The following is a 22367-nucleotide window of genomic DNA, read 5'->3' on the forward strand; positions in this document are numbered from 1 at the left end:
GAACTGAGAGTCACTCTTATTTGCAAGAAACTTTCTAAGAACCAAAACTTTATAGGAACCCTTGCAAAGTGTAGCTGTTATATCCATTTATTTTGCTTTATATTTTTTATGTCTAAAGATTTGTTGGCCTTTTACTCCTTTAGAATTTGGTAGACATTTCCAGGGAGATGTGAGATCTGTTAATGGTTATCAAAAGTAACAATGTCATAATACACAAAGTATTTATTTTCAGAATAAATATATAACTGCAGATCCTGCTAAGCACGAATATTTATCCTTCAAAGGCTGAAACAGTTTACCCAACACCAAGAAATGACCATGAAATTTTATTAACTTTAAAATAGGTTCAGAACATTTTTAAAAATGGGGAACATAGGAAATTAGTCAAAATGTCTCTTTTTCCATTGCGCTAGAACTAAGAAAATATTTTCCTGGTGAAATACCACTTATTAAAAAATCAGTCATAAATATTGACCTTAACTGTATAATGGAAATGTGAAATTGGAAATATATTTTATTTTTCATTTTTTATTATATTTATTGGGGTGAAATTGGTTCACAAAACCTATAGGTTTCAAGTGTACAACTCAACAAATCATCCGCACACAGCATCGTGTGCTTACCTCCCGAGGCAAAGTCCCATTTCATCCCCCTTTTCCTCCCCTTTGCCTGCTTCCACTTACCCCCACTCCCCTTTCCCTCTTGCTAGCACCACATTGTGGTCTGAGTATATGTAATACATACGGCTTAATCCCTTCACCTTCTTTCATCCAACCCCCAACCTCCCTCCCCTCTCAGTCTGTTCCATGAATCCAGGCTTCTGTTTCTATTTTGTTCATCAGTTAATTTTGTTCATTAGATTCCATATATAAGTGAGATCATATGGTATTTGTGTTTCTCTGACTGGCTTATGTCACTTAGCACAATGCTTCTTAGGTATATCCATGCTGTCACAAAAGCTAAGAGTTTCTCCTTTTTTATGGCTGAGTAGTATTCCATTGTGTAAATGTACCACAACAATAGTTTATCAGAAACAATACTGAGCCTACAAAGGTAAAGAAGAATATTGCTATAAATTGAATATTTATGCTTCCCCCTCCCAATTTATATGTCTAATCCTAATGCCTAATGTGATAGTATTAAGAGGTGGGGCCTTTGGGAACTGATTTGGTGATGAGGGTGCAGCTTTAATAAATAGGATTAGAGCTCTTATAAAAGAAATCTAATAGAGATCCCTTGCTCTTTCCACCATGTAAGATTACAGCTTAAAGATTACAAAAAGAAGCTGGTTCTGGCCAGACATCATCCTGGACTTCCCAACCTCCAAAATGTAAAAAATAAATTATTTATAAGCCACATAGTTATGGTATTTTCATTATAGCTATCAGAGTAGACTAAGATGAACACTGAACAAAAATGTCCCCAAATCCATAAAATCAGTAATTTTACTTAAGAATATTTAGAATTTACAACTGAAAGAAGTCCGTAAGAATCACCTTGTGCAGAGGCTGGTCATCAATGTACAAGAAAGCAATTTGATGTCCAATAAGGGTTAAGCAAGGTGAGCAAGGCCATACCCCCAGGATGGGTGAATTGAAATAGAAAGTTCTCACTGATACCTGTGGAAACAGCCGCACCCCCATCTATTTGGGTATTTTTCTAATAATTTGTGAAGTAGCCAAGATGTGTGCAATGTATTTCTGAACACCTGTTGAAAGGGTATCATTGAAATGCAAAATTTCTGATTGTTCAGCTAGTTTTAAATTTTAAATGATATACATAAATGCATCCCTATTTTCTCCTTCAAACAGCATGTGAATGCCACTGTATCATTAAAATATGTTCATCATTAGAGCTCAGTAAAATTTATTTTCTTATCAATATTATATAATAAATTTCAAATGATTGTTTTTAGGAGAAAAAGACCATCCAGAAATATGAATGTATGCTAAATATCCATATCTAGACCATCTGTTTATCTTCACCATGTGTCACTCTTTTAATTGCTAATAGCATCCTTATGATGCATCATCTCATCTGTAACATTATTCCATGAAACTAAGAAGGCATCAATAACAACTGCAAGAAAGCACCTACTATATGTGTTCCTGGTTAATAAATTTCAGCACATCCTAGTCTGCTCTTGGGCAACATTTTCTAATGGCTTTTGCATAACAGGAAGCCTTCTAGCAGGGCAACTTTCTCTAGTTAAACCCAGCACTTTACTATTTTCCTAAGCTGCTTGTCATAATTAATTAAGTCTCCCCAAAATATTTATACAAATTTCTTATTTAGCAACTCTCATGTGAACAAAAATATGGGATAATGGTTCGCTGGGCTAAACCCTGTGGAAAATAAAACGTGAGTAGGAACTTACATGTGAATTAATTTAGAAACTGTGATCACCACCCCCCTTAATAAGTGCTAGTTAACAAGGGCCATAGCTCTCAGGTTTGGCTGGGAATTACCTGTCATGTAAACTGTATACCCATTTTTTACTTTGTATGTGAAGAAAAAAAAGTAACCTCATTATCATCTTTCTATTTAATCAAAGGCAATAGATGGATAAACCACATTGGTAACTGTTCTCTTTTGGCAACAGCTAAAACAGATCCGCTGAAAACTCCAGCATTTTAGAAGTGTCGATATTGTGTTGTCAGATGGTTTTTGTTGAAGGAGTAAGTCTACCGCCCTGAGATGCTTAAAAACCAGTGCCAAAAATAAATAAATAAATAAAACTCGATGCTAATGCTAAATTGTGTAGTGAGGATAGTAAATGTGAAGTAATGGTAGAAAGTGTAGGGGAGGTAAAAGATATTAAAATAGCCAGGAAAGAATTTGGGGAGGAGGTGGAAGTTGAGTAAGACAATGAAAGGTGGATCAATGGGGGGAGGGGAACGGGGACGCCTGTGACACTTTCAACAATAAAGATAAATTTAAAAAAATAAAATGAATATTCTCTATGCCATTCAAGTACATAAGTCTCCTTATTTGCATAAGTGCCAGCTTTTGGATATCTATTGCAATTTCAACAAAGCAATAATGTTGCCATAACTGTAAACTGGCAAATATTTCATATATATATCCCATTTAGGGAATAAAAATATTGTCTGAGTTTGTGTAAAGTCCATTATTATTAATTTCTGAATTGCTCTTTTCCTTTTAATTCATAATTTGCAGTTTGTGTGAACTTGCATTTCCTTTAAAATCCCCATTTCTTCATTGCTCAACCATGCAACACATAGACAGCAGCTATATTAATAACCTCTCAAAGGTGCAGTGCACTGATACTGCTATTTATGCTGCTGTGTGTAGAAAAGCATATTTATTCTGTTCGAGTACCCATGAGACATGAAAACTATTCTTTGTTCAGTCTCACAGTAGATAGTCATTTCAAAACTTCAATTACTATTTCAGCATGTTCCCTCCATTACCATTTCCAGCACCACAGCCAGTGATTTCTAATAGCAAAATGTACTTTATAAACCATGCGCGCATGTGCCTTGCATGCAACGGACACATCAAGCTATTTATAAATGACTGATATCTCCAGAAAACGGTAAAATTTAGGTGAAAACATATCAATATATAAATCTGGAATACGCAAATTTGATACCTCCCAGCTAATACCGATGGCTGTCGAATGAATGGAATAGTATATGCTCTATCTTGGAATTGAAGAAAAACAATCATACAACAAATATTTCTTGAGATTTAGGTCAGTACAGAGCTATTCTTCATGCTATAGAGTTTATGAAAAATAAAATAAAGTAACATTATTTCTGCCTTTGAACAATTTACAATTATCATAAATATTATTCATTCTTTTTTATTCAAATGACAGGATTAAATGAAAAGAAGAAGGTTTATAGTCTCAATCTTACTTTACGTAGACCTTAAATTCCATGATCTGGCTGTAACTTCTCGCCTTGTGAGAGATTTTGTTTCTGCACTAACATTAATCTCTTTTTCTTGAATCTCTATTTTCCTGTTCTTTTTGCCATAAAAAAATGCACACACCTAATGAAGCAGGACACTTGGATCTCAACATTTTGAGAACATGATTTTCAATATATTGTCCCTGATAACTATAATTTGTCTTAAGTGGAGGACACCATAAAAAATCAGTCTTATGCAGTTTACTGTTCTGTTCATTGTTGCGATATTGATGAAAGTAATTCCCACAACGCTTATTACTGTGTTCACTTTATAAAGAGCAATGCAAGATATTTCAGACTCCAAAGCCAGGAAGAAGTTTGCTTAGATTGATAAGGTCTCCCTATTTGTTTGGCAGCTCTCATATTTGTCTAATAGGTAAAGCATTCTCTTTTTTTTTAATTGATTTTTATCAAGAGAGAAAAATATTGATCGGCTGCCTCCTGCAGGAGCCCCAACCCTGGAGTCGAACCCGCGATCTTTTGGTGCAAGGGACAACACTCCAACTGAGCCACACAAGCCAGGGCTGTAACACAGTCTTAAACCTTGTTTACGAACTTGTATGTAAGCTTTTGCAATTATTTTGCCTTATTTTTTCATTATGCTATTTCAATATGAATTTATTTTTAGCGCTACTGCACTATATCTCATTTTGTAAGCCTTTCTAAATCAGAAGGGTCATGAACACCTATGGAAAGTTTTACTTGAACCTGATAAAAAAATCTAGATTTTTCTTACTCCGGGTCGCCTTCATTAGCGTGAGTGGCATGTACTTGGGGCTTCCGTTTTATCATTTTCTACTCCCTCCTTAATGCTCTGAAACCTGCCTTCTCTCTCCATTCTATAGACAGTCTTAGTAAGGACTTTGCTATTTTCTAGGTATTTGAACTTGGGAAAGTAGTTGGATCTCTCTAGGCCTTATATTCCTCATTTCTAAAATGGAGACGGAAAAGCCTCCGTCGGCTTGTTCTGGGGATTAAATGAGATGGAGCACATGCAGTGGGCAACAGCGACGCGCATGCACTAAGCGCCTAAAAAATGGTGCTGAAGACGACAATGCTGCAGTAACAGCGGGTAGCAGTGGGTTTTCAGTCCCCTCACACTTTTGACAGCATGAGATGTTTCTAGCCTCAGAGGCAAGAGCATTCCTGCTGGGCTCTGGCCAGCCACGTTCTCCTGTCCAGCCAGCTGTTAGTCTGTCCATCCCTCTTGCCAGCAGCTCTCAGACTGTCCTTTCTCTCTCCCTCTGAGGTCACCCTCAGTCCACGGGGGAGTAATGACGGGGTGTGGGGAGTCAGGGGAAACGTTCTCCGAGGCAGGGGAAGACCTAAGGGAATTGAGGACTAGGACACTGACCCCTGAGAGGCGCCGTGATTGCAAACACCAACAACAAAGAGGCAGGCGGGGGCCAGGAGGCTGGAGGAGGCGGGCCTGTTCCCGCACAGCTTACCGTTTAGAAAAAAGGGGGCTTTGTTTCTTTTAGATGGAAATATTTAATTTGCAGAGAGGTGGCAGGAGTAAATTTTATGTGTAATTACTGGTAATATGAAAGCTAGAACATTCATTATTTGTCTCAGATTAAATTAACTGACTCTGCAACCTGTGCCCCTCATCCACGGCCACCAGCATCACTGCTATTGGACCATAAGCAATTAAAACGGCAAATCGTACAAGTGGAGGTAGAACTACTGTTAAAAATTCCTATCATCCGTATCAATGCCTATATAGAGTAATTTGTGGTTAAAAAAAAAAGCCAACAAAGTTACCAATGCCTAGTGTTACACATTTTATGCTCCAATCTGTTGCTAAGTGATTATTAGATTGGAAACTTCTTGGAAACCTAACATGGTGGTTCAAATATTACCGACTTTCAATAAATATTGTTAAGTACATGAGCCAAATGTATGCTTAAAGACTGCATTACACCTCAAAGCTTTAATTAAAATTTATACTCAGTAGAACAAAATTCAAACTATTCAAATGCGATAAGAGAACATTTTTATTTTAGAGACTTTTCTTTACCTTTACACACAGGCCTGTGATCGCTCCAAGCCGCAAAGACGTCAGCTATGCGTTGGCAGGTGATGCTCTGGGCGCCCTGGGGAACATAATCTTCATCGCAGGAAAACTGCACGGTTGATCCGAGGCTAAAATTGAACACAGGATGAAAAGAGGGATCAGAAGTCTGTAACGTAACGCTTAGGCTCCACTTCTACTGGCAGCATCCAGTAGGTCAAAAATGCCTCACAGTGACGAAATACCTTTCTACTGTGAAAACAAAGTATGAAGAAATGACTCGAGCAAACGTATAGTAAAAGTCATAAACAGATTAATCTATTGGAAACAGATAACATGCAGATATTGGTAGGAATTGTATAAAATAGTTCTCAAGCTTAAGTATCTGTTATTAATTGCAGAAGCCAAGATTAAATAATTAAGTGTCCCATTTGAAGTAGGTGGTAAACGTGAGGCAAAAAGTGGACTTCCTAACTCGAGTCCCAGCGCTTGTGTTCATACCACACTAGAGTATTCTCTAACAGGTATCTATATGTGTATTGATTAGGGCATGTAATTGCACATTCATATCTATTATATATATGTTTATATACACTTAGGGCTGCAAAACTGCTGATTGTTTCTATCAAATTAACCTACCCTTTACTTATCCTATTGCAATTTGGATTTTGCTTCTTAATGACTCCGTTTTATTTAGATGACCCTGTAGCCTGAGTAGCCTTCAAATTCTACCCAGTGGTTAATTCTCTACCTTTTCTTACTTCATCTCAGTAAATGGAAAAAATCCATCCTTCTAGTTGAAGGCCAAAGCCATGGAGTCATTCTTGACTTGTCTTTCTCTCTTACTTTTCACATCCACCCCCATAGAACAAATCCTGTCAGAAACCCCTTCAAAATCAAGACCCTAACATTGCTCACCCCTATAGCGTCACCACCATGAGCCGGGCCACCACAGTTTCTCATTTGTGTTATTGCCAATAGTCCTTCGCTCTGTGTTGGTTTCCCATTTCTGTTCTTGATTCCTTGCCATCTATCCTTAAACAGCATCCTTGGCAATCTGTTTTAGAAAATGGCTCAAAGGATGCCATTCCCGTGTGTCAAACCTTCTAACGCTTCCCCGTTTCTTTCTTTTCTCCTTCAATCTCTGCTCTTTAGCTCCATTGACTTCTGTGCTCTGGCTTGAAAATAGTAAGGATGCACTTGCCTCAGGGTCTCTTTTTTAAAATTTATCTTTATTGTTGAAAGTATTACAGATATTCCCTTCTTTCCCCATTGACGCCCTCCACCCTGCACCCACTCCCGCCCCAGGCCTTCACCACACTATTGTCAGTGTCCATGGGCTATGCATATATACATATAAGTTCTTTGATTAATCTCTCCCCACCTACTCCCCCCTCCCACCTTCCCTCTGAGACCCCTCAGTCTGTTCCATGCTTCTATGTCTCTGGATCTATTTTGTTCACCAGTTCACTGTGTTTATTAGATTCCACATATAAGTGAGATCATTTCTCTGCCTGGCTTATTTCACTTAGCATAATACTCTTCAGGTCCCTCCATGCTGTCCCAAAGGGTACGAGATCCTTCTTCTTTACAGCTGCATAGTATTCCGTGGTGTAAAAGTCCCACAGCTATTTTATCCACTCATCTACTCAGGGTCTTTACATTGCTCTTATATCAGTCTGAAAAATGCTCAGTCCATTCTGTCACACCCTTATTTCTGCATTTTTTTCACATGTCACCTTATTCATAAGATACTCCTTGACTACTCTCTATAAAACAGCTACTCCTATTCCATAATATGCCATGTTATTTCCTTTACACGATCTGATATGTTGTGCATTTGTCTACTGATTGCATCTCTCATCCTACTAGAAAAACTCCCAGCACTTACCTATTTTGTTTCCCAACCTCTCAAATATATCCTGCATACAGTGAATTGTGAAATATGTATGTGTATACATATATACATTTTTTAAGTGAATAAATGCTCTTTATAATATATATAATAATCAAAAATATCTATTTTTAATATCCTAACTCTATAATTGGACAAAATTATTCTTGGATAAACTGCCTTCTCAAGGCTATTTAAATGGTTTATAATCCACATGCACTCAGCTCTCACCACCAGACACATTTGCTGTGTTCCAGAAACAGCAAAGCAAGTAATGTGATTAGAGTACAGCAAATGAAAAAGACAGGGGTATAAAATTAAGTTAAGGAAGCAATTAGAGATTGGGGTCAGATCATTTATGAATTTGCAGGCCATGGTAAGTATTTTAACCTTTACTCCGAGGGAATTGGGCAGTTATTGTAGGACCGACAGAGGGCCAAAGGAATCACATTATGCAACTTTATGTTTCAAAGTGATAATATTGGCTGCTGAGTAAAGAATAAACTTGAAGGGGGCAAAGGTAGAATCAGGGGGAGTGGTTAACAATCTATCGCAGTAATGTGAACTCTCATTGAGAAGATATGATGGTGACTTGTACTGCTGAGGTAGTTTTCAGAAACTAATATATATAGCCTTAGTATAGGATAGGCCTGCTCCACAGAAGTAATTTTCATTACTACTTTCTCACTAAATGAATTAATGATTCTGTCAAGGTCACTCTATTTGTCACATGATTATGATACTTTTCTTTAACCAGGCTCTTCTTGCTAAAAATAATAAATTGCATCTTGTAACAAGTGTCTGTTTGTTTCTTTTGATTATAGCAAACTAAGTCACTTACCCTGGAGACAGACAACTGGCAATAACAGACAACTGAGTGCAGTGCAGCTACACCAGAGACTGGCCAGGTATCTGCCTCAAATCCCCTCCCCTCCACCCGAAGTTTAACAATCTCGACAATGTTTTCTTCATTCAATACTCTAGGAAAGTGGTTTAGAACTGCAGTTAAGAGTTTGAGCTGCAGAGTCAGAGAGATCTTTCAAATCCTACCTCTTCCCTTCCTCAGCTTTATGGCTCCGAGAAAATAAAAATCTCTCCAAGCTCCCTCATCTGCTACGATCACATAATGAAATATAATTTATAAAGGACACAGGGCTCAACACATCTTGAACACTGAATTATTTCCCTCAAACAGGAAAAAATTGTGAAAGCCATTAATTTATTCCTCACTATCGAAAGATGCTTTATTTGTGACCTGCAAGCACCACCATCCAGGATCACAGCTAAACTTCAAAATATTCTAGACCAAAAGTATAAAAGTGCTAAACAGCACAGAGGGGACAAAAACCAATGAAAGAATCAGTCTTTTCAGGAGACTTGGGGCTCAATAATATCCAGGACATGAGGACCATGAACAAATGCCTCCTTCTCTTTTCATGATCTAATTTAATATTTGAATCTAACTTAAAGGAAACTTACAACTAAATTTTGTCAAAAATATATATTTTTAGGAATGTATTTACTTATACTATGGTATCAATAAAGACAAGCTGTACTCACTGTAATTTCTCTGGAGTCACCTGCCCCGCCTAGCTAAAAAATACTTCCCACTTTAGTAGTTACTCAATTTGATAGTACATCCCCAAATAAATGATGGAACACAGTTTTGATTTAAAAGTATCAAATCATCGAGCATATGATGTGCAGTGACGCAGTTTGGAAAACAAGTGTTCATCTTCGCCGTGATTACGCTGGCCTGTTTAAGTGCCATTATCTTTTTTAAAAGCTAAACTTGTTGTTACAAATACACTATAGCATCAAAGCTCAGTGAATGAAGATTTAAATTTTTCAAAATCTATAACATTTCACCTATTTTAACACAAGACAGCTAATATAATTTTATTTACATAAATGAAAAAAATAAGAACTGATAGAGAGATAGGAAGAACAAATCATGGCCGTTGGGTTACAGGAGAAGACTTAAGAAATAAGGAGCACGGAATCTTGAAAGCAGGACGTCAAGAGTGAATTTGCATTTAATTATTTTTTTTCCAGTTTTTGTTTTTTGTTTTATTTAAAGGTGAAGATAATGTCCTGACAGATGCAGACATTCCTCACTAAAGCAGATGTATATTTTCCAAAACTACCACTGTACAAGTAGAAATTATCCAGGAATGAAGAATGACCTAAAAATTAAGGAATCTGCAAATCATTTTTAAAGTAAAATATATATATATATATATAAACATGCAGAAAATAAGCATCAAAATGACCTCTAAATACCAGTTTAATATCTTTGAAAATCAAATGCTTCTCTGAATGTATTTACATTAGTCAGAGAGGAATAAAGCAATTGAAGTGGAGGTTTAAAGAGTTAAAGTAGAAAGATATTCCAGAGGCATAGATGATCTACTCTTGTAGCAGTTACGAATATCATTTATTCTGTCATCAAACAAATTAAACTACGCAAGGTGTTTTGTGGGTAATATTTAAAGTGCAAAGAGGACTACACAGAGCAACTACCTCACTGCTGGCAAATGTTCAATGTGTTACAGATTGGAAGGACAGCTAAGACTGAACATTGACTACCACGTGCAATATTTATACCTTCAAAGCTATATAGAGATGCTGACAATCAATAATAAATTATTGCAAATGTTAGTAAAGCAAACTTAGCATATTAAGTTGCTACTGCCATATTAAGCCTATGACATAAAATAAACTCAAATTTTCACATTTAGCTTACCAGCATTACAGCCCACTGAGGAAAAATTCCAAGTAGATTGGATTTGATTATCTCTAGTTGCATTATAGCTGTAACATTTCATGAATCAATCTGCTCTTTATTAAAGTAAATCTGCCAAAACAAATATACCTCAAATATTTCATCCTAAGTCATATTTCCTAAAAGTACTATCAGTTTAGATAACATAATCGGAGTAACTTTCAAAAATCTAGTCTTGCTATTGCTTCTATATAGTTATACATCTCAAAATAGATGTTTTTTAAAAATAAGAGCAAGTTTTAATATTGTAATATTGCCCTCAACAATCTGAGCCCCAAACAACAACAGCACCTTTATGCTTTCATTGATCTTTGTTTTCAGATGTAGGTAATAGGTCTTTTAAAGAATCTTCTAAGGAGCTCAGAAAAAGCTTTCCATATGGTCAATAACAATATGATAAATCTTAACTGCACCGGTCTTAACACATAACATAACAGGACAGTTGCAGGGCAGGCTTACCAAATTCAACTCAGTAACCTTTTCTTAAGCACCTAAGCTTTTTTGGCTTGGTGATGAAAAAATATGATATCTGCCTTCAAGAAATAGAATAAATTCCAGATGGCAACAAGAGAACCACATAAGTGAGTATCATTTATGTTATATGAGCCAGGAGACCATTAGTACACATGGGAAACCAACGAAGGTAAAAATCCACTTGAAGAACGAATAGGATTATTACTGGGAAATATTGGCAGGTTCGTATTCTACAAAGAGAACAGCACATGCTGTATGACTGATATAAAGAGTGAAGGCATTTGGAAAAACTGTTTGCCTTAAGCAACTGGCTAATTTAAGGGAATAGCATTTTTTTACATTTCTTTTTAAAAATACACATCATACAACTGAAATGACTTATTTTCTGTAAGAGGAATGTTTGGCTTTCTGTAACACAATGTGGCTGAGTTAAATTATAATGTCAGATAGTTGAGTCTGGACTGTATTAAGCAGGGACTTAAGGGCTAGAATGCAAATGTGTAAGAAGAAGAAAAGCAGACCAAGTAGCAAGCTATGAGCCCTAGGCTCAGGGTCTGTCTTTACCATTGCTAAGTATGCAAACTTCCTGTGAACTGGTGCACTCGTCAGCAAAATAGAAATACTGACACATAGAATGTTTTAATAAGAGCGGGACCTTTTTTAAAATTAGGTGAGCTCCCACCCTGACATTTTAATTCTAACAGAACGTTTTTAATTTTATTTTTTACTTTAAAGTATTTTTCTAAATTCGTGATTACATCTGCACGTGTTCATTTAATTGTTTATTATTTTCCTGCCTTTAAATTCTAAGAACTACGGAAGGCATGTGCTGTCTGCCTGTGTGTGTTTTGTCAGTTTCTAGTACAAGGCCAGGCACATAATGGGCAAACAGTAACTAAATGTGGATAAAGAATATATAAATGTTTTCTGTATTTCTCCTCCTGCCTATATCAGATTCTAGTAATGCTTTAGGACACAGTTCAACGTTAGCATTCTGTGACCCTTATCTCCTAGCCTCCAAAAACCCATATCTTGTCTGTGCTGCCATAATATTTCATACATGCTTAAGTGATAACGACCATATCACATCATAGTCTGGTTTGGGCTTTTAGATGCCTAACATCTATCATAGTGCTTGAAACATGATTAAAAGATAATCTTAAGACTTGAAACCCACTACAGTTGATGGTATTTAACTCACTGTATTACTTTTATATTAAGTCTATTTCCAATAAACCACATATTTTTGCAAATAGTGGGGCCAAGTAAATATTAATATTAATAAAAATCATTTTATATGTTATATCATACATAATAGCAGTTAGCATTGAGTACTTATTTTGTCTCAAACTCTACAATTACTACCATGAATGGATACGTTATCTCATGTAATCTTCCCCTCAAACACTATGTTTGTTTTCAGATCTGAGGACAGAAACTCTTGGAGAAGACAAGATGGTTTACGGCAAGGATGGGATTTGAATGAAGTTTGACTTAAAAGCATAATGTAATATAGTGATCAAAAGGTCAGGTTTTAGATACATAGTGTAATGAGTTCAAATTCAAATCCCATCTAATTATTAGCTGGGTAAACAGAGCTTCATTTTTTTCATTTGTAAAGAGGAGCAAAATAATAAATACATGACAACTTCTTTCTAATAAAGAAGACATGCAAACTGCTTATCATTTTATAGTCTATAAACTATCACTTTTAATATCAAAGCCAAGAGATTTCATTGATTTTTAATAAGTCACAGCATCATTTAGTATTTTATAGATTTTTAAATATCTTTTATCTATTAAATGCTATAGAGGACTACTGAAAATTCAAGATTTAAACAATATTACTTATTATTAGTAATGCAAAATAATGGCTACCATATAGATGATATACACTCTCCAGGTTGTTAGTAAACTTAATTTAAAACTAATACAATTAATACTCTTTTAAGATGGAGATAAAACATATTCAAGTTATGTTTATGCAAGCAGTACCTCATTTGAAACATGCCATCACATGTGATAGATCTGACTTACCTGTTACAGGAGGGGAAATTCAAACAAACAGAACTAAGTGAGACTTACCAAATATCAGACAACTAATAAGCAGTAGAATTCAAATTCAAATTCATGTCTTTTAAATCCAAATCCTATGATTTTCACTTAGTACATGATGAGAAATTAATCATGTAAACTCCAAAAGTGCTCTTTGATGTTATTTAATTTGACTTTAAAATAATGACATTATTAACAGTAACACATCAATGGAATCTAGCTGCCACAGTTGTAAGTCACCATGCTTCATCTCCATATTATTAGTTATTTTTAAAATTTAAATTAAAATAAACATTAACAAAATAATGAAATAAGCAATTTAAAATATTACCTAAAATCTGATCCAACTCTCTTCCCATTTTCTGGTTCACCTGGATCTGGGCATAAATTGGAAGCTGTTTTAATACCTCCCTCATTTACTGTAACAACAGAAAAAAGAAAAGAGAAAGAATCAAAACCTATATAATTAGAAAATTAAGGATACTGATTTTAAAATGTACATAAAATACATTTTTTATTTTGTTATTATAGTTTAAATATAGAAATTTAAAATTAATTATATAACCTGGTAATGAATACAAAAACAATGTTCTTGTGGACCTATAAATAATTAAGTTTGATGTTCATATGTCAATGACATACAATTGTGATATTAAAACATCAATAGTTAATACTTTTTTTTTTTTTTAATTACTATTAAACTGTAAAGTCTCTGGAAATGCATTTCGAGGGTATCAGTGCCAGAGTGTCTGTTAATTATTGGCAGTCAGAAGTCGTCACCAGTTATAACAGTATGATTTGGGTACGTGTTATTTTTAAAGTTGCAACAGAAAAATAAGACACTATGGAAAACGTTTAAGGTTATTAGCACTTCGTATATGGTCTATAACAAAGCAATTTAGTCTACAAATGTCAAAGTAAAGCTATGATGCAAGTTACCAAGCATGTTCTAGAATTATGATATAACCCTGAAAACCAAAACAATGACTTTACCTTCTAGCAATTTGCACGACTATGTTTTACTTAGCCACTGTATACGTTTTCAGTATTTTCCTCAGCACCCCAAGTTAATGAAATATTAATTAATATGCTCGGTGAATGTGATCACATTGATAAATAAATTCCCAAGATAGATTTTTAAACTGGAAGATTATTAAAGCAAGTAGTTCTACAATATCTGAGAGCTACTGTTTCACAGATTCAATTGTATAGTAAACTGGAGAATGATTTCTATTTTGCTTGTCATCAATTTATCTGCTCTGCTTCAGGTGGTAAACTCACAGTGCAATACTCAAATGATGGACTATAGAACTGTACCCTTGAAATTTATATAATTTTATTAACCAGTGTCACCCCAATAAATTTAATTTAATTTTTTTTTAAAAGAAAAGAATAGTATCTGAGAAGAGTTTCAGAAAATAAAATATATAAACCTTGCAATGGTTCTCATCTTACACATGAATTAGAATCACTGTGGAGCTATCTTTAAATAATAAAGATGCCTACTTCTACCTCTAGATATTCTAAAGTATTTAGTCTATGGCAGGACCCTGCGCATCAGTTTTTGTTTGTTTGCTTTTGTTTTTTAATAATCTCAAAATGATTTTAATGTAAAGTTAATGTTTAGAACTACTGGGTCCCTGGTTAGTTCAGGTTAGTCGATGTGTTTAAATTGATTTATCAGATAGTAAGATAATTGTCAGATGATGACCCAACAGTCATGGCTCTAATAAAGTTGTCATATTTTCAATTGGATATTAAATTTTACTTTTGTACCCTTTATTCTATAAAAATCACTTTCCAAAATAGCCCCAACAATAGCCCCTCTTATTGCTGACTTTATTACATATTCACTGGTCCATGCAAAGCATGTAATATTTATCCTTTCCTTGGTCTGCTGACTTGCTATTTAATTCCATTTTACCTGTCTGTCTGTTTGTTTGCTTACTGTGTGTGTGTGCTTTGCTTGGTGTGTGTCTGTGTGTGTGTGGTCATTCTATTACTTTTGCTGATATCATAGATAGTGGACAAATTCAAAGGCACTTACCCACAGTTATCCATAGTTCATATTTCCCTCATAGCCTGAAAAATCACCTCTTCGCTAATGACTTCCTTCTACTCTATGGTTTTGTCATGTTTTCCAAGTTCCTTACTTGTTCCTTCAGTGGTTCACTAAACCAACAAAATTCTTATTGTCATCTCATGTGCACGCTCAAATCCAACCCAATCACAATGCTTTTGTGACTCCATTATTACTCATCTCCAATCCATCTTGAATATTAGAGCACTAAACTTCCTCAAATGCAATTTTTATGACTGTTCAAGTCTCTTCTTATTCTGGATTTCTAGTATATCAATTATATTTTCCACTAGTCATCAACAGGCATCTATAATTCAAGTGCAACTGATTCTTTATTATTCTGCAATTTTATTGGTTAGCCTTGCTCAGTCCATGCTTTGTGTTTTCTCCATGTCTCTATGTTTTTCCTTTCTTCCACTTTATCAAAATCCTATTTAATTTTCAAGACTCAACTCAAGCACCACTTTTTACAAACTACAATCTCTCATTTTTTTCAGGTTATTCAAATTCCTCTTTTTATATAACATGGAAAATTTTATACTTAATTTTAAAATTATTTTATCATATTATAAAAGGGTAGTTTCACATTCTATAGTCATATGTACAAAGTATTATATCCTTGATAAAGGGGAAAACATAATTATTTTAATATATCCACAATGCCTAAATAGGAGTTAACAACGTAATTGTAAATACGTCCCAGTTGTTTGATTAATGACTATACCTTGCATATTGTTTTCAATGAGTCAAGTATTCTCTATGGGAATCACTTTCTTGTCTACTTTAAATGGTTTTTGTAAATATTATAGTATGTTTTATTAAAATGTGACCTTTTTAACATGGGATCGAGATAAGGAAAATAAATGGTATGAGTACACTTACCTACTTTATTATATTACAATATATAACAGATTATAGATTAATCTAGAAGTACTTTATCAATACATTATTAGAAATAAAAATAATGAAACATACATTTTTTCCATTTCTTCATCATTATTGCCTCAAAAAGTAAGCCTAGGTTATATGAATTTTTACAATAGCTAACACCTACGTGACACTAACTATGTGTCAGAAACTATTTTACATCTAATTTACACATATCAACTCATTTAATCTTCACAACAATCTTAAGAGTAGCTACTATTATACACTTCCTTCAGGTGAGAAAACTGAGGCATGAAGAGGTTATAACTGTTTCCAAAATCATATAGTTAATGCTTTAGTCTAGGTTTAAACCTTAGCAGATTGATTAAAGAAATTCTTTTCTTAACCCTTGAGCCCTATATCCTGTGTAAGAATCTCACCAGGTCAAAACCACATCATTAATTAAAATTCAAAACACTTTCCAGGCATTTTATCTTAAAATGCAGAGCATAGTTATTACTTTCACCATTTTCACGTAGTTAATCCCAGGTCTTATGATTTTAATTGTCCGATTATTTGTGTCTTTTTGGAACTGTTTAGACCACTATTTTTGGGCATCTACAATGTGGGAAAGACTTCCCAATTTAAAATGCAAACATAACAGGAGGACTTCTGCATGATAAATGTATTTAATGTCCATTAATTAAAAACATTTGAAATAAAAAAATAAAGAACAAAATGTATAATCGCTTATTTCTCTGATATTTAGATATTTCATAACCTGTAGCTAGTGATGCCAGGGTGTTCAAATGAAGTCAGCATCCATTTAATCAGCTGCTTCCGGGGCATAATGCTACAAGCAACTGACTAGATTGATCACTTTTACTTCCTGCAGACAGGTAAGAACGTCAGTATTGCGTAAAAGTTCAAATACACGGACAGGTTGCTGCCTCTTAAAAAGAGCATCACTGTGAGTTATACCCTTTTGCTCTGATCTTTAAGGATATTGTTATTATTATTATTATTTCAACATGAGTCTTTTCCCCCAGACATCTGTGGAAGAGAGAGAGGGCAAAGCTGACAGCATTTTAAAAATTAAATAAATTGTCATTTCTTATAACATTGAAGTATCTTTATTATATGTATTTATAAAATAGGCTACGGGAATCTTAATTTAATATATTGCATGTTCTAGCTTGAAAACACTATATAATTAGTCAACATCAAAATATAATATTGTTATTATAAGCAAGTCTTCTGAGTCTTCTAATACTATTTAGCACATAATCTACTCTAAAATTGAGAAATAAGTAGATTCTGACTAAAAGTCACCTCCATAATATCTCATCCAACTAATTACATTGCTACATTTCTTAAACATTTTTAATATTAGATTTAAATTTTGTATGCCTTGTTATAAAAAAACAGTGCTTTTGAATATTGTTCTGAACTCAAGCACCAGGGATGTTGACAGAATGTTACTTTACACTAGCTTTGTTATACACAAAGGTGCCTCGTAACTCATTTAGCTTCTGGTAAAATTTTAGATCCTTGCCAGCTGAGACTGTACTTTAGTCATTCACTCTTTCACCTTCTAGCATGGTGCTGCCATGGAGAAGGAGCTCAGATAGAATTGTGGAATGAATGGATAATATGAATGAATGAAAGCATGGATTTGAAGAAGATGGAATTTGAAAAAAAATACATTTTGGAAAGCTCACATTTGCTTTATAATTACATCCGAATATTCTAGAAGAACTCAGTATAAAAGTTGGCAAGACTTCTAGTTCACTAAGTTCAACATTTTAAAATACAAAGTTTTGTTTTTAGTGTTTTTTCTTTTCTTTTTTTAATTAGATTCCACATGAGTGAGATCATGTGATGTTTGTCTTTCTCTGACTGACTTATTTCACTTAGCATAATATTCTCCAGGTCCATCCATACTGTTCCAAAGGGGAAGAGAGCCTTTGTTTTCTCTCTCTTTTTAATAGGTTTAATCTTTATTTTTGAAAGTATTACAGATGTCCCCTTTTCCTCCCCTCCACCCTGCTCCTGCCTCCACCCCAGGCCTTCCCTACACGATCCTCTGTCCATGGGTTATACATCTATGCATATGAATTCTTTGGTTAATCTCTTCCAGCTCCCCCCTTCCCTCCGATGGATCCATCTGTTGCACATTTCAATGTCTCTGGATCTGTTTTGTTCATCAGTTTATTTTGTTCATTAGATTCCACATATAAGCGAGATCGTGTGATACTTGGCTTTCTCTGACTGGCTTATTTCACTGTTTTAAAATTTAAAAAATATGTATGTTTTTCCTTTCTTGGCAAACCTACTCTTTTTGATGAAGAATAGCAAAGGATGGATAGAGACTATTTAATTTCACTCATTAAAGTTAGAAACAGAATCAGAGTCATTTAAACAACCAAATGCTCTCCATGAAGACTACCTGCAGATTCCTGCATCTCTTATTAATTTGTTTCTTAGTTAAGCTACAAAGGTGCTATTGTGGGAAGACAGCCTTTGGCAATATCTGCTGTTGGAGTCCTCCACAATTATGCTCGTTCCTGGCAGTTCCAGTACAGACTGATTGCTTTCACAGACCACAAGCTTTGTTATTTCTTGTTTTTTCATTTGAAATGTGAGTGTTAGATAAAAATGTCTCCTTTTAAAATTATTTGACCCTGTGTTAAATAAATGATCTTAAGGAAATGAAGCCCCAAATGCTTATTTGATAATAGGTATGTAATAATGATAAAATTAAAATGATATAACCCTTTTCTCTAAATAACAATATTGAACATTTTTTGAAACTAGTTATTAAATATTTGAGAAAAAATTATAGTAAAATAAATTTAAAATAATGCTGACTTGTAATTTTGTGACTACGAAAAAATTGCCATAATTTGTTTTGAATGAAGTGGGATTATTCATAGTCAAAAATAAAAATAAATAAGTATAAGATAATTTTTCTTCTCACATAAAATGCAACAGATAAATGCAAAATCTGTTATAAAATTATTAAGAAAATTAACATTTTTTTCATATTAACTTTTTTTGGCCTATTAACTTTCTTGATAATTTTAAAGCAAATATTCTTTAGACAATTTTTTTTTTAAATCCAGGTTACCCCCTTCCCCAGGATACACTGTTATATCTGTTTTCTTTTTTGATCCCCCCCATAACCCACGTACAAAACCAATGAGCAAAATACATATGCCCACTAAGGCAATACACCAAGTATAGGGAGTTACATACATCTTAACGCCTTAATAAATCTAATATATTTCAGCATAAATAGCTGAATTTTCTAGGATATCTAAAAGTGTGAAGCATGCAGCATATAAAATAACATTAGTGCAGCCAAAATGAGGAAAAGGTGAAAGAGCCATAGCTTATAATTCCACCAACAATTCTAAAATAATTATATTGGTTAGAAAAAATATTAGAAATAAAGGTAGTAAATCTAATGTTTAAGACTATAAACATTTAGCCTTTATTTCTTGTTGACATGACGAAATTTAGTATGTCAGAATAATTGCATCTGACTTTTTTCTGTTTATATTTTCTACTATAGGAAAAGTATATTTCCAAAATGTATTAAAGAATTAATGAAAAATACTGTACCACTATTTGTTTTTCCTAAAAACTGGCATATCAATCTTGAAAATATGTTTTAAACCAAAAAATATAACAAGAAATCATAATTACAGAGCTAAATACTTTAAAATGAAGTGTTTAGTGCTTTCCAAATAGGTAACCCAGTTTGATCAAGAATTTCCAACAGGTATCTGACATTTTTGGTTTAGTATTTTCAAATCTAACAAAATGTAAAAATCATATTTTAAAATTATGTCACTTAAAATTTTTTGATAACATACGGGCTCCAAATTTGTTTCTCGATAGCTAATGTAAATGCTCAATCTGTGTCATTTTATGTTATATAAAGAAATCAATGGACATGTAGGTAAAATACTTTTCTGATATAACTATAATAAATGAATTTTTATTTATTTATTTTTTTAAATATATCTTTATTGATTTCAGAGAGAGGAAGGGAGAGGGAGAGAGAGAAGCATCATTGATGAGAGAGTCATTGATTGGCTGCAGCCCGCAACCCGGGCATGTGCCCTGACCGGGAATCGAACCCCAATCGCCTGGATCCCAGGTCCATGCTCAACTGATGAGCCACGCCCAGTCGGACAATAAATGAATTTTTAAAGAAATAGTTATAGCCCAGCCAGGTGTGGGTCGGCGGTTGAGCATCGACCTAGGATCCAGGCAATCGGGGTTCGATTCCCGGTCAGGGCACATGCCTGAGTTACGGGCTCGATCAATGACTCTCATCACTGATGTTTCTCCCTCTCTCTCCCTCTCCTTTCCTCTCTCTGAAATCAATAAAGATATATTAAAAAAACAAAACAAAAACAACTTATTTTATCGGATGATTTCTAATTAAATAAAAAATAATCCTAAAATATATACTCTTGTTAAAAATAACATTATTTGCAAGAACTAATCTTATTTACTAGCAACATGTTAATTTACAAGTCAGATGTGTCATAAATGGCTTCTTTCAAAATATACAATACCTATCTGTATGAACAGCAGGTCAGAAATTTCTACAAACTGCTATTATATTATAAAAATGCATACCTCTCCTAAAAATATTAGGTTTGTGTATGGCAATATGGATGAATGCACTAATTCAGTGATTCTAATCGGATTCATGGATAAACTTAATAATTAATTCACAAAAGACTACTGAGTTAAAAGGTTTAGATATTTAAACTCAAATTAAGAATATCTTTTTTGCTTAAATGAAAAGTTGCTATTAAAATTTTTTTCCTTAGAAAAAATAATTATGTTGAAATTTAGATATGCTCAAACAAAAATTCCTACAAGAAACCACCAACTTGAGGAATTTCACTCTTTTTTTTTTTTACCCTTACATCCTGGAATTACAAAACTAGAATATTATCAGATCACTAAATCAAGAGAGTTTGTTTACCTTTTGAAATAAGCTGGGCTTGGAAGTTTACCATATTAATCCATTAATTCAATACACATTTAAATACAAGAAGATATTGAATAATAATCATGCATGTTATATAGTATTAATGCAGTTAATCTGGTAAATATACAATTTTATAAAACACACAGACAACACAGACATCACAAACTTCACTCTTGCACTAGAGAAAGTAACAAAAAAGGAGTACACTCACAGATAGAAAACTTGTTGCTGTTGTCTTTCCCTGGAAACAATTTAAATCCTCTAGATTTAAAATCTATGGCCTTTTTCACTAGTTAAGAAAACAAACAAAAACATGTATCAGGATATACAACTTTAAAATGAAATTCAAGTTAACAAATTTTGTTAGCATGGATTTATGCAAGTTAAAAAAAAAAAAACAAAAACCTGCTTTCTTAAGCCTGATATAGGGCACCCAGAAGGAAATTTTAAAAAAAGAAAAATTAGCAATATAATCACTAAGTAGTAAAATACCAAGCAGTAAAGAAGGATTTTAAGTATTCTATGGGGAGAATCCTGCATATATGTGTAGGTATTTTTTAATAGTCTTCAAGTTTTTTTATGAGAGTAAAGCATTAACACTTTATCATAATCCACTTGAATTCATCAAATTTTATGTATTAAACTGAAAAAATTAAAATACTAAGAATGAACTTGGTCTTTAAAATAAACTAATGTATTTTTTAGGTAATTTAGCCTACCTGAAATGTTAGGACACATTTAATAAAATGGTATAACTAGAAAAGTTAAAATACATTTTAACATTTCTGCCAATAACCATTTCCTTTCATAGTCATTGCTTTTGACAATATGATTGATATCATCAGTCCCTACTGTTAAAAATTTGTGAAAGTGAATTACAGCTATTGGAGTTTATCTAGGCTATCTACTACTCTTTATGATATGATAATATTGGAAATCAATATCAGAAGAGGGTGGACTAATTCACTGTGCACTGTGTTAAAATACATGTGACTGGATTTGCTTTAAAAAAATTCAATGAGGTAACAAAATATTTTAAAAGCATTTTTTAAAGTACTTTGGATAAAATAAAGAAACATTTACTTTTAAGTATAAATTATTTGAATAGCTAAAGCTGCTATATCATTTTTCTAAACTGATAAACCATAGTTCAAAAGACTAAATTTTTAATGACATCAAGTAAAATGAAGGAAATCTGTTTAATTGAAACCCCACTAATTAACATAGTTATGCAATCTATCTA

General features: G+C 33.7%; 1 protein-coding gene across 1 annotated transcript in view; it reads right to left on the reverse strand.

Annotated features, from left to right (window-relative positions):
* CSMD3 (CUB and Sushi multiple domains 3) overlaps window positions 1-22367 on the reverse strand; it is a 551595-nt gene that overhangs the window by 325955 nt on the left and 203273 nt on the right. The window contains exons 8-10 of the mRNA XM_016224286.2: window positions 21336-21413; window positions 13492-13579; window positions 5959-6083 (exon numbers count right to left, since the gene is read on the reverse strand). Of these exons, the coding sequence (XP_016079772.2) occupies window positions 5959-6083; window positions 13492-13579; window positions 21336-21413 (291 nt within the window). The remainder of the gene's footprint in view (window positions 1-5958; window positions 6084-13491; window positions 13580-21335; window positions 21414-22367) is intronic.

The sequence above is a fragment of the Miniopterus natalensis genome, chromosome 16, assembly GCF_054644295.1.
Source record: "Miniopterus natalensis isolate mMinNat1 chromosome 16, mMinNat1.hap1, whole genome shotgun sequence".
Taxonomy (NCBI): Eukaryota; Metazoa; Chordata; class Mammalia; order Chiroptera; family Miniopteridae; genus Miniopterus; species Miniopterus natalensis.